The 14601-nt window shown below is 31.7% G+C and overlaps 1 protein-coding gene across 1 annotated transcript in view; it reads left to right on the top strand.

Moving 5' to 3' along the window:
• ENPP1 (ectonucleotide pyrophosphatase/phosphodiesterase 1) overlaps positions 1 to 14210 on the top strand; it is a 95563-nt gene extending 81353 nt beyond the window's left edge. Inside the window, exons 22-25 of the mRNA XM_031964253.1 lie at positions 1278 to 1358; positions 2159 to 2291; positions 10411 to 10570; positions 13640 to 14210. Of these exons, the coding sequence (XP_031820113.1) occupies positions 1278 to 1358; positions 2159 to 2291; positions 10411 to 10570; positions 13640 to 13810 (545 nt within the window). The 3' untranslated portion in view covers positions 13811 to 14210. The remainder of the gene's footprint in view (positions 1 to 1277; positions 1359 to 2158; positions 2292 to 10410; positions 10571 to 13639) is intronic.
• The last annotated feature ends 391 nt before the right edge of the window (positions 14211 to 14601 follow it).

Genomic DNA, 14601 nt, shown 5'->3' with positions numbered 1-14601 from the left:
TTGACCAAGATCCACAACATTCAAGGTGGAATTCAAACCCAAATTGTCTGACTGGAGAGCCATTGCTTTTTTATTGTACTATGATGGCTCCATAAATGTTGGAAAAAAGGAGAGTTTTTAAACGGGATATTTTTGTGCTTAAAAGGTGGCTAAAAATGTCAGTAGCAGAAAGATAAACTAGTCTTCTTAAAAGGAAAGAGTCAGTGTACTTTTTCTTTGCTTAATTTGATGTTTTTTTTGGTCTGTGTTTTTTTTCACAACATGATTCACATACATAATATATACGACATATTAAATTGCTTGCATTGTCAATGAAGGAGAGGAGAAAGAGAATTTTGAACTCAAAAATTTTTAAAGTGAATGTTACAAATTTACATATAATTGGGTATTAAAATAAAATATTAAATTAATGAAATATTAAATTATAAAAAGGAGTAATCAGCATATTGTTTTTCCATGAATGACATTATATCCTTTTGATAGAGAATTTTTTATTAAGTGCTAAATGTAAAAATTGTGTCAGGATCATTGGGCAATTGCATTATAAAATTGACTTAAAATTTACTATTAGAATTATATAACAGCTGGGTGTGTGTGTGTGTGTGTGTGTGTGTGTGTGTGTGTGTGTGTGTATGTATGTGTATATATATATATATATATATAATAAAATAAATTAATGTGTGTGTGTATATATATATATATATATATATATATATATATATATATATATATAAAAATAAATAAAAGACAATTTGCTGTTCGTGTGTGTGTGTGTGTGTGTGTGTGTGTGTGTGTGTGTGTGTGTGTTTTATCATCTGGACAATGTGTTGTTTCAAATCCAAGGGGTGAGTTTATGATATGTTTCTTATTTCTCAGTGAGGAATAGAGCTAAGTTTAGGGAGGGATGATTGTCAATATAATGAATTTATTAGAGTGATATAACATATGAGTCATTTCTACTGATAAATATTGATAGAACTTTATAATTGGCCCTTAGTTTAAAAAGTTTCTGCATTTTTCTACCAAGGCAGCAATGATTTAATAGAGACCTTAAAAAAAATCTCAAGCATATTTTATTTTATCTTTTTTGAAAGAATGTGACTAAAAGATTCTTGAAGTATTTTCCCAAGATTTCATACTATTCTGATGAGACATGGTGGGGCTAGGGTGATATACAACTTAATTTTCCCTGTCCTAATTTATAAGAATTTAACCTTCTAATATTATTTTTTAAAAAACCCTTCTTAATAAAATGTCTGTATTTTTCTTATTTGCAGAACTTACTAAAGGCACCAATAGTAGGCATCATGAAGCCCTGATTACCAGTAACATAATACCAATGTATCACAGTTTTCAAGGTAAAAATGACCTAGCATAAACTTTATTATTTCAATGCTTTTGCCATAGTGACAAGTTAATTTCTTTTTTATGCTAGATATATTCCTGAAAAACTTTATTTTATGCACCAAGATAATATGAGGATTTATAGAACAAATTACAGGGAATTATTCACTTAATAGAGGTTTTACCATGGAAATAACAATGTTTTATGATTTCAAATAACTTTACATGTCACAGCTCTGACCAGCAGGTAGCATAGATATTTATCATCTTTATTTTAGCAATGATGAAATAGTCTCATTGAGGTTTTGACCAAGATGCCTTGTTATTTTAATTTCTTTGTTCTATAAAGCACACACACAAGCAAATTACACAGTCACATACATTCATGTACAGACACATATGTAATGCACTTATATGTAATATGTATGTATCTGTTTAATGTATATATAATATATACAGAGAAAGCTATGCATATGATTTTTTTAGTTATCATATTTCATTCTTTGTGACATCTTCTTTTTGGGGGCAGTCTTGGGGGGAGTGGTTTGCCATTTACTTTTCTAGCTCATTTTAAAGATGAGGAAACTGTGGCACACAGGATTAAGTGACTTGCTCAGGTTCACTCAGTTAATGTATGAGGCCAGAGATAAACTCAGGTGTTCTGACTCCAGACCAAGTTCTTTATCCAAGATGTCTATATATGGTTTATATATTGTTTTTGTAGATGCCAGATTTGCTATTTACTAAATTTCTGTCACATAACATTATTATAACTTGTTCTTCCCAAATGACATTTTTTCCCTCCTTGGTTTAGTCATATGGAATTACTTCCATAATACCCTACTGCCAAGGTATGCTGGAGAAAGGAATGGAGTTAATGTAGTCAGTGGTCCTGTCTTTGACTTGGATTATGATGGACTGTATGATACTCCAGACATACGAAAACAGTAAGAACATACTTCTTTTGTCATTTCTACTTTCTACTTTCTTAAATCAATAGCATCAGTAAATTATAAGTGATATTGCCAGTCTTTTTAATGGCTTTCCAAAATGGTTATATATTTTGACAGGTTTACCAAAATTTTAGGTACCTGTTTTCCCATAGCCCCTGCGACATTTTTCCTTTTTCCTTTTTTTTTTTTTTTTTTTTTTTTTTTGCTATCTTTGCCACTCTGATTATTGTGTGATGGAATCTTAGATGTACTTCAATTTTCAGTTTTATATACGATCATCTTTTCCCCCATTCTACTATGTTATAGAAATGTTTGTTTTATTTTTAAAGTTCAGAATAGAAAAAAAAGAATTAATAAGACATAGCAACTGGGTGGATATAAAAAATGATGCAGATGTGAAGGTCAACAATGCATCTGCAATTTTGAACATGGATGATTAATAAGATGATGCCATTGATTGAAAATTTTAGACTGGGTGTGATCTGAACATATTTGTTGACAGAAATGAAGGAATCATAGAAAATGAAAAATTTAATTAGAGAGGGGTAACAGAGATAGGTCCTTGAGCAGACTAGATGAGGCACAATTGGAGGGAATAGTGTTTGGGAGAACAGTCTTCAGCTTCGGACATAAGAAGAAAAGAGGGACAAATGAAGCCAAAGCAAGGTTTTGATATATAGATCTAGGATTGAAGATTGAAGTTTGAAAGAATGATAATGGGATAAAGGGCAAAAGCGTAGGGAATAGTACATTGTTGGAATAATAGGCCATAAGGTCAAGACTTTGAAGAGAAAATGTAAAATCAAAACAATAATAATAGACAAAAAAAATCTTATCCCATAGAATTACTAGCACAGAAGAGAAAATGGGGAGCAGGGAAATATATTTGTGTAATCATTCTATTTCATCAAAGCAAGGAGATTCTAGAGGAAATGACATATACTACTAGTACCTCAAGTGCAAGGTTTTGTTGACATTCCTGATTTTGCAAGTCTTCTTATTCCATACAAATTCGTGGTTTAAATCCTCCCCCTTTTCTCTGATTCCTTCCTTTGACTCACTTCTTGGATATTGGGATTGATGAAGAAGCTCTCATTTTAGTTACATTCTGTTCTCTGTTTTGTATTTTCTGTTGGGTCATGTCTTGGATCAGATCCTTCTTTTGTGCTGCCTGACTAGTGACTATTCTTTTCATTTGCATATAAAAACTCCTCTGGGGATTCAACAGCAGTCTGACATCTATTAAAAAAAATTCCCTTCCATTCCTGCCTTTAGATCAGAAGATTGATAAGATCTTTGCCTATTATGAGACCCCAAGTGAACTTTTTAATAACTGAACTAATTCTCACCAAGGAACAATAAAAAAACTGAAGGTTTTGAACTTGAATCTAGAGGGCATATTGAACCAATGATGAAAACAATTCCTACAAATGCCTTGGACCTTTTCCAGGAAAAACATATATCAAGACATTAGTTGTGGCTGTGTGTGTTAAGAAACTATCTGCTATTTGATTTTTGCCATTCTAAACCGGAAGAACACATTTAAAGCCATTAACAGCATCATATACCAGTGTTAATATACACTTTTAGAATTATAAAATCTATTATAGCAGATTGAAAAGTACCCTAACAATCTCATACAATATCAACTAAACATAGGGTTCATTATCCTAAAGACATCATGGGAAGCTGAATAACTTCATTCCAGAATGGAAGACTTTTTTAAATCACACAACAAAACAGGTCAGAAATATAGAGAAATAAGCATATCTCATTTTACTGAACAATAGTGAAAAATGCTTATAAGTATGCACCATTAGATTTGATCAGTGTAATAAAAAGTGGCTTTACTCTCTATGAGCCTATTAAATGACTGAGATCCAAGATTGTCATCAAAAGACCTTTGGCATTAATACAGTCAACAATAATGTGTCACCAGCGGAGTATTGAACAAATTCTGAGTCATATGGGTTGTTTGTCGAGGCAATGTGTCAATGTTATGGTGGCAATTCAAAATTGGTTTATTGCCACCCGGAACTACGTTAAGGAATCTAGATTTAGTGATTAATATATTCTATTTGAGGAAAAAGTGGAAGCAGCCCAAAACATCACTATAGCCCAACACTCAATAAAAAGCATTTAATGACTATTCAATACTTGGCAAAGAATAATCTGATGATATTCATCAGCTCACTGTCTTTCATGGATTGACAAACAACAAATCCATACCAAAAATCTAGACTTTACAATGTCTTTGAAGAACTCAACTAATAAACTATTGGAACTGGACCAATTAATTCATATGGCATTATTGTCCACAATAGCCAAAGGAATCCATTGATGTGTAATAGTCTGTAGAACATGGAATATAAAGGAATAATAGCATTGTACTTTTGATATTTTGTCATAGCATTGTTTCTATGTGTACCCCTTCAAAAAAGAGAAAGATGGAATAATTATAGCTACTATACATACATATGTATGTGTGCAAATGTATTTATGGTTTCTACATGTTATCTCCAATTTCCTCATAATGAGAGCTATCTAAAAATAGAATGGGCAATCTTAGAAAATAGCATTTTTTTCCTCATGTGTGTTCAGTCTATTTGTTGCTATGTCCAGAGAAGCCAAATATATGGGTGCGTATTGGGGAAAAATTGAAAGAGGCATTCTTTTTTGGCCCATAATTTTTCCTCTTGAAGGCTTAGTCATAGTTTTTTGTTTTTAAAGCAGAGAAATCCAATTCTGTCATAATAATAGAATTCTGAATTTCACTTCAATCTGATACTGGTACCTGAGTTAAAGGATCATTTGGCAGGGACAGAGTTGTTCACCAATTGAACCTCTAGGGGAAATGGAATGTATGTTATATGATATGACCTAGCCTTGATATAGAAAGGCAATAAATAGGAAAACATTCTTCTAAACTTTCCCACGTTTCTTTATTTCTTACAGCACAATAGTGTTATATTACATTTATATTGTTTAGTTATTACCTAACCAGTTCCTAGGTCTTTGTTACTACAAAAAGAACTGATAGATTTTTATCTTTTTTTTTCTCTCCTGTATCTTAGAATATAGGCTTATTAGTAGTATTATTGTTGGATTAGAGTTTATACATAATGTAGTGACTTTTTAGGCATTGTTCGTAATTTTTTTTTTTACAAAATTGCTGGGCTAATTCACAGTTCCAACAGTGCATCAATGAACTTCTTTTCTTGTAATTTCTCTGGTATTTTTCATTTTATAATTTGGTCATATTTGCCAATCTGATATATGTAAGATGATACCTCAAAGTTGCTTTAATTTGTATTTCTCTAACAATTTGGAGCATTCTTTTATATTGCAATAAATAGGTTAGATTTCTTCCACTGAAAACTACTTCTAATCTTATTTATTAAGATTTATTTGCGCAAAAACTTTTAAATAATATGTATTTTGTTCATCCTATTTTCCATAGACTCCTCCTTCTTTGTTCCCTCTTCTCTTTTTATATAGAAGAATCGGGGCATAGAATGAAAGTGTGTTTAACACCAGTGGTCTATGTTGTTTGTAACGTTGTTTGTAACATTGTGTGCATGTGTGTGTGTGTCTGTGCCCCCTTGGGTACTCATGCATGTGTGTGTGTGTTTATGTATATTTGATCATTATCTGACAATACAGATTAAAGCAAGGTTCAAATGATGCTCATTCCCCTAACCTCTTCATTTATATAGTGAAAGAAATGATTATTTTTCTATTATGTTAATAACCAAATTAGAATTGAATTATTAATTACCAAAAAACTCTGTGTCTTGGACTTTTCATTCCTCTTAATAGACCTGTTACTTGTTTTTCTCTCTTTCCCCCATTATATGAGAGAAATACTCCTATTCCTTTGCTTTTATTGATTATTATATTTCCTTCCCCTCATCTTTTTTTTTTTCTTTTAAGGTAACCAAAACATAACAAAAATTTACTTATAGGTTTTCCTCCTCATTTAACTCCTATGAATCCTAATGACATTTCACATTTAAGGAATGCTTATATACATATTACAATATATAATAAATTATATATTTAAATGTAAACATTCATCCTTCAAAGTTCCTTCTACCCTTTAATTATTTATATTTACCTCTTTTCTGTTTTTGAAATATGATAACCAGGCTCCTTTTTATTTATGAATTCTTTTCTCTATTGCTCTCATTTCATTCATACTATCATTACAGATATTCTTTCATCATTTCTTTGAAGTATTCTAATCAGTCTTCTAGACAAACTCTATTTTGCATTGAAGCTTTGAATATAAGTTTTTAAAAATTATTATCCTATTCCAGGTTTTTCCAGCAATCTGTTCTGGATAACCTGACTTTATTGGCCAGTAAAGGAGACAAGAGTTTGCAATCTTGCCTTTTCTGGAATACACATCCTATGCTTGTGATATGAGCGAGAAATGAGTACATAATCTGTTTACATTGTCTTGTGGGTCCAGTCACTTTGTCTCTGGAGTCTGGACATTAAGTCAGTGATCCTGGATACCCCTGTTCCATAGTTCTTACCCTAGTCATTCATCTTAACCCTAGAGTATATCTACACATTTTTTTTTCAACATTGACCCTTGCAAAACCTTGTGTTCCAAATTTCTTTCCCTCCCCCCTTCCCATAGATGGATTTTATTGGTTATTCCTACAAATTACAGGTGGATAAGAAAAAAATATAACCTGTGAAATTTTTTACTCAAAGAAGCAACTTCAATATCTTTGATGCTTTTCCTTTCCTTTTTGTCCGAGAACTTCACCCTCAAACCATTGATTGTTCTTATCACTAGCACTAGTAATGCCTCCCTGTAATCCAACAGGATCAGAGGTTATGATGATGTTTATTATAGAGAGGGAAATTTTAGAGTCCAGTAAATTTTTGTTATACTAGACTAATTTTTTAAAATAAGGAGGTGACAAGCATAAATTTTTCTTTAATTTCAGATCATAACTAATGAAGTATACTAGGTATTACATGAATTTGGATGTACTGAATTTTTAGTTTAGGAAAGTCATAAGAATTATTTCTGACTGAAAACCAATTTGTAATCCTGAGATAAGGTAAAAATTAATTTAAAAACTCATAATAAATATATGTAGCTGAGAAATGGAAGCCTGTGTTTGATTTAATGATGAATTATGATGAAAATCTGAAAATAAAGTTCTTTCTCTTAATTGCAAAAAAAGGGGTAAAAACAGTGAGAATTTTTAGTATACATTTTTTAGAAAAAGAAAAAGGGAAAAAAGAAATCTATAAATAAAAAATAAAAGAAATTGGTTAACATAGGAATTTACTTTGAATGGTTAAAGACATTGGTAATTGGTTTTGTTCTTGTTGACTTCCCAATTGCTGGGAGAGGAGGAAAGAGAAGGGAAAAAATAAAATAAATAAATAAAAAAAAATAAAAAAAAAAAATAAAATAAATAAAATAAAACTGGAAATAAAATAAAATTGAATTAAATAAAAGAACCATGATCTTGGGCATAATGATTTTTATGAGTTATAAACATAGTAGAGATAAGCAAAGGGTTATTTGAGTCTTTTTGTTTTGTTTTATCTGGTAGTGGAGAAATAAATGATTAATTTATGTAGGATATAGCAATTTTTTATAACAATTTATGAATATCAAATAAAATTATAGAAATGAAAGTGTTATTTATTTTGACTGCGTAGAGAATAAAAGGAAATTAACTGTTTTAATATGAAAATAAAAGGAACTAGGAAGATTTGGATTAAAGCCTCATCTTTGACACATACTGACCGATTTGGAGTGAGTCATCCAATCTTTCAATGCTCTAGACAACTTTAAGACTAGTAGAGAAGTATTACTTGTGTTAATACATTTGATTGTAGTGTACTTATCGTCTCTCCTTCCTACTAATAAGGAAAACTTTCTGTTATTTTCCATTTTTTATTTTCTATTAAACTGGCTTGATGACTTTCATTTGAATTCCAATGTTTCTACTCTCAACAAGATAGTGTATTTCATATGACGCTCTTCTGGCCTTAAATTTTTTTTTAAATATTTAAGCCCTCACTAAAAACTCAAAAACTATGAACAAGCATAAGATTTAGGTATATAAAGAAGAAAACAAAAATATTGCTTATAAAATCATATTTTTTCTATAAACCCCAGATTTCATTTTGTGTGAGTGTTCTGTACACACTTAAAGCTGGATTTTATTACTCTTAGAATCTTTTGATTAGAAAATGAAATCCACTTGCTTTTCTCAAACCACTTTTTGCTGGAGTATATAGGGTATGTGGCATTTTCTCATGGAGTTTTCCTTCCTGGTCTACAAATGTCTTCTATAATATCCTACATTGTGTTCAACTGACCTGAACTTGAATAGTTGCAGCAAACATAAAAAGGAGTGCCTTTCTTAGACAGCTCTCATATATGAGGTTCTTCCCTCCTAAATTTAGGTTTACTTTTGGTGACTTAGGAGATCTACCTATATCTATATAGATAGATATTTTATATAAAAATTTGCTGAGGCAATTGGTGTTAAGTGACTTGCCCAGGGTCATACAGGGTCATACAGCTGGGAAGTACTAAGTGTCTGAGACCAGATTCCTGACTTGAGGGCTAGTGCTCTATCCACTGGGCCACCTAGCTGCCCCAGGATATTTTTATTAGATAATTTTAGCTTGAGTTTTATCATGGTGAACAGTACCTCTATAATATCTATTTGGGTAAAATGAAAAGTTTTTTTAAATAGGTTCCAGAGATATATTCTGTGTCTATAATTTGATATATTTGTGGCCTAATCTGTGTGGATACTCCTTCTTAGACAGATTACAGATCAGTCCTTCTCACCCATCTGATATGACTTATCTATTATTTCCAACAATTATGTTCCAAAGGGTCAGCACAACATATTGAGAGCTTTCTTCTTGATGTCATACCAATATAATCAGAAAATTTTTTTATTGTCTAGAAACATAAATTAGTTAATATAACATACCTATATAGAGGATAAAATCCTTCATATTATGTTTATTTAGACCATCTGCTAATCGTAATTTTCCTATTAGATATAACATTGTTAGTCAGTCACAAGGCATATATTAAGCAACTATTATATGTCAGCCTCTGTGCTAATCACTAGGGATATAAATTTGACTAGAAACCCAGATCCTCAAGGAGCTTATATTTTAATGGGAGACAATACCATGTAAGAGGAGACTGAGAGGGCAGATATGTAGATGAAGGTATCCAACTTGGGAGCATAATTACGGAAAATTCTGAATGTAGCCTAAAGAGGAATGGTTTGCCTGTATGCTGTACTTGCATGGAAGTTTTAGAGTGAGTCATACAATCAGAAGGAGGGCATAGTAGTGAGTGGAGTACTTCTACCCTGTGAATTCTTGGGCTGAAGAGCTGAAGAGCTGGAGCCTATTAGAGAAAGTCCAGAATACAGCTTGGAGAAGAATGACAGAACATATTACGTTGGAAAATTGTTACTTTTTTTTTTTTAAACAAAGGTTGTCAAAGTGGCTTATATGCTTCAGGAAAAGAGTTTAGGTATACTTTACAAGTGTACTTCACTGAATTTAAACACAACAATTAAGAAGAATGTAACAATACTATATGATGACCAGTTCTGATGGACCTGGCCATCCTCAGCAAGGAGATCAAACAAATCATTTCCAATGGAGCAGTAATGAACTGAACCAGCTACGCCCAGAGAAAGAACTCTGGGAGATGACTAAAAACCATTACATTGAATTCCCAATCCCTATATTCATGCCCACCTGCATTTTTGATTTCCTTCACAAGCTAATTGTACATTATTTTTGTACAGCAAAATAACAGTTTGGTCATGTATACTTATTGTGTATCTAATTTATATGTTAATATATTTAACATCTACTGGTCATCCTGCCATCTGGGGGAGGGGGTGGGGAGTAAGAGGTGAAAAATTGGAACAAGAGGTTTGGCAATTGTTAATGCTGAAAAGTTACCCATACATATAACATATTATATATACATATAATAAAAAGCTATTAAATAAAAAAAGAAGAATTTATTATTTCTCTCCTAAAGAAATGCAGATTTACTTATTTATTTATTTTTATCCATAAACAGCAAACGCATCAATAATCAAGAAGTTCTGATACCCACTCATTACTTCGTTGTGCTAACAAGTTGCAAAAATAAAACCCAGACTCCTTGGAGATGTGAGAATTCTTTAGAGACCCTTGCGTTTATTATTCCTCACAGGACAGACAACAGTGAAAGTTGTACGGTAAGTATACTTGATCACTTAAATATTGCATATGAAAATGTTTATCACTGTAGAAGCAATAGTTAGGAAGCTAGGAAATCACTTACATATCCCAGGTTCAAGGTACAAAAATAAGATGCTAATGTGCAAAATTTGGTAAAGAGCATGGCTTAAATAATGAATCACAGTAGTACTTGAAGTATTTATTTACCCTTTTAAAATTTTTTTCATTTCAAAATTGTTGAATTTCAATTAATCATAATTTAATATTGTAAATGATTGGGCTTTTTGACTGACTTTTATAACATGTAGATAGTTATTTTTCTACCTCCTTGTTTTCTTGGTTGAGTATTTGAAACTTTGTGTATGTGATATTACTTTTTAAATTCTAAATCTGAATAATTTGAATTTAACCTATTCTTAGACTTGAAATGTTACTGTAGAATCTGTCTATTCCAACCTTCTTCCCTGTGTAGGAATGTCTTATACAACATTCTGCCATATACTCATCTGTCTTATGCTTACTTAATATTTGCATCAAAGAGTGAGGGGGGGACATCCCTGTTTAGACAGTTCTAATTTATGATGAGATGGTTAGATACTGTTATGAAAGCAATGGACATGGACATACTATATATGAATAAAATGTATATGTGTGTATAGTTATATGTATGTAAATACATATTTATGTGTATATACTTTCTATTTATATATACATATAAAAATATATGTATGTATTTACTGAGTCCCCCAGTAGAATGTAAACTCATTAAGAGTACCATTATTTATTTCATTATTTGTACTTAAGAGTTTCATTATTTGTACCTAATATAATTCCTGGTACATTATGTTAATAAGTGCTTTTTGATTAATTGAACTATTAGAAAACTATTGCAATATGCAGTAAAATATACAACAGGTAAATACTAATAAAGGCCCATTCTGGGTTGGTATTAGTTAGCATATTTTAGAAGTTGAGGGATTTTGGATAAGATTTATGGAAAGTAAGAGTGAGATCAGAAGTTATAAAGTTCAAGAACAAATTTAGGGAAAAGAAATGAAATGAAACTTAGTTTTATATGTATAGAATTAAATATCCCAAAGAAAGAGGGAAAAGATGCATAAGTACAAAATGTTTTTAATAGTATATGTATATAGGCACCCATCAATTGCAGAATAGATGACAAATTATGTCATAGAAAAATAAAGGAATGCTAGTGCAACTTAATTAAAAAACCCATCAGATTATATGTATACATGTATATATCATATATGTACATATATTTTATACATGTATGAGAGATGAGATAGAAAACCAGATTATAAAGAATTGAGGAGAGGAAATATAAACAGCAAGTGTGGACAACATTTTCAAGGTATTTATGCCTTTGCCTGAGAAATAAAGAAGAAATATAGAATGAAAGTATGAAGGAATGATAGGATCGTGAAATTTTGTTTTGTTTTGTTTTTAGTATAGAGGAGAGTTTCTTGTTCCCTCCTTTTCCCCTCCAGGCAAGGCCCATATTGCTCTGAAATTTATCTTATGCAAAATCTGGTTATGCTTTCCCATAACTCCTGTTCCTTAGTGAGTAGTTGGTCTTGAAATCTGTGTCTTTTACAATCCTACATTTTCTAGCTTTTATTACATACATTTTTCCTTTGTATATACTCTACTTTTAATTAGATTTGTCACTGACTATTCTACCAGAACGTGCCAATGGGTTCACAGTGATTTGTATCTCTGGAAAACTCCATGTTCCAATTTCCATTTTTGGAATTCTTAGCCATCTTTAAAATGTAGAAGATTCCTAATTTAGGAACTACTGGGAATTTCCTCCAATAATGAAAGGAAGCTATCTGTGACTTAGTTGAGTTTTAGAGATTTGTCTGATACATAGAACTGAAATGACTTGTCACATAGATAAGTATCAGATGGTATTTAAATCCAGATTTTTTTTTTAACTTCAATTTCAGAATTCTATTCACTATACTGCAGTTATCCTTTAAAACACAAATCAAATGCTGTCTTCTACTTCAAATTTTCTTTGATCCTCCCCTTTTATTTTCCAAATCAGCAATGATTTTCTTCCCTTAGATTTTTGCTGCTATAGTTATTTGTGTATGTTTGAATGTATCTCATACCACAAATTCACTGAATTCAGGAAGCATATCATAGATAAACCTTATATTTCTCCTTGATAAGTAGAGGGCTAATACTACAATAGGCATTTTAGAGGTTAGAATCATAGGATCCTAAAGTTAGCAGGGAATTTAGAAATTATAGGATTTAGAAATAAAGAACCTTAGGATTCTTTTACTCTTACCTCTCATATTAGAGATAAAGAAATTGAAGTTCACCAATGTTAAGTGACTTGTACAAAATAACATAAATCATGGAATCTAATCCTTCAATTAGGATAGATTATCATTTATTGGCAATAATTTATTTGCCGGATTTGAATTGAATGTATTCCATTTTATATATCAGTCACTCAACATTTATCAAATACTTCCTATAGAAAATATGCGAGGTCAGCTAGGTGATTCAGTGGATAGAGCACCAGCCCTGAAGTCAGGAGGACCTAAGTACAAATCTGGTCTTAGACACTTAACACTCTATAGCTGTATGACCCTGGGCAAGACACTTACCCCCAATTATCTCGGCAAAAAAAAAAGAAAGAAAATATACATGCTGCATATTATATTGTTATTCTATTGAGGGGAAAGGACAATGCCAAACTGATTTTAAAGACTACAGGAAGATAGATTTAGAGCTAGAAGGAACTTGTAAATCAACTAGTAGAAACCTCTCATTTTATAGTTGGAAAAACTGAGATGCATGGAGGTGTGTCCAGAATTACACAAATAGTAAGTGGCGGAACCAGGATTAATACCCAGTTCCTCTAACTCCGAATGTAAGATTTTTTCCATTGCCCCATACTGCCCCTCATATATTTCCCTTTTAATGGCCTTAAAATGCATAGATCTTGCAAGTAACTCACATCAAATAATAAGATAAAGTGCTCTATAAATGTGTTTTATTTGCACCATTCTTCTGGTTCTCCTTTGATTCTTTATTTGCTTTAACAGCGTGGAAAGCCTGAATCCTTGTGGGTGGAAGAACTTCTACGGTTTCACAGAGCCCGCGTTACTGATGTTGAACTTATTACAGGACTAAGCTTCTATCAAGACAGAAAAGAGGCAGTCTCAGACATTTTGAAGCTGAAAACATATTTGCCAACTTTTAATCAAGAAGATTGATTTCATTTTTTTTCTGCCATGTTTCATTGTGAGAGAACTTTACATTTCATGGAAAAAAAGACATTCTATTCCCAGTGCCATATATTAGCATATTGATTGGGATATTCAGCCAAAAGTTGATTTGGGAATTGTCCATGTGACACTTGTTTCTCAGGGAAACTTGCTGGACTAAGCACAGCATTAGGAAGGAACTCCTAATGACTTACACATATATGAATATATAAAAATGGCATGCATTGTTCCAGTCTTGGGAATAAAGTCAGAGAAGTAGAACTGCTTTTCTACTTCTCTTTGTCCTGAGAGGAGAAGGGCAAGTAAACCAAAAAAATCTTTGGAAGTCAGATTTTTATTTTTATTTTTTGATAATTAATGTGCTCACATAAAGTCTGTGTAAATGAGACTGAAGACTGGTTCTTTGACATTCCACATCACATTAGCATTTTAACAAAAGTTAAAAAGGTGACATCACTTCTAATTTGGGACTTCTTAATTTTCTAGTTGTATAAAGTTAATAGCAAAAAAAAGTTACTCATGTACTTTCTACAAAACAGAAATAAATCTTGGGAATCAACTTTAGTTGGAGTGGAGGAGGACTGATCTTGAAGTCAGAAATCAATCTTGCAGAAAGACTAAGTGAGTTTCAGACCCTTTCTCTGATATATCTTAGCTGTGTGACTTTAGCTAACTCATGTAACTTTGTAGAGCTCTGGGCAACTCTCTAAGACTATATTACAGGAAATTTCCTCACCAAGACTTCTCCACACTTGTGAATTTACCAGTACTCTTCCAAA

This window comes from Sarcophilus harrisii, chromosome 4, assembly GCF_902635505.1.
Source record: "Sarcophilus harrisii chromosome 4, mSarHar1.11, whole genome shotgun sequence".
In the NCBI taxonomy this organism is placed as follows: Eukaryota; Metazoa; Chordata; class Mammalia; order Dasyuromorphia; family Dasyuridae; genus Sarcophilus; species Sarcophilus harrisii.
Note: the sequence above shows the minus strand (reverse complement) of the source record. Positions and strands in the feature narration are given on the sequence as shown.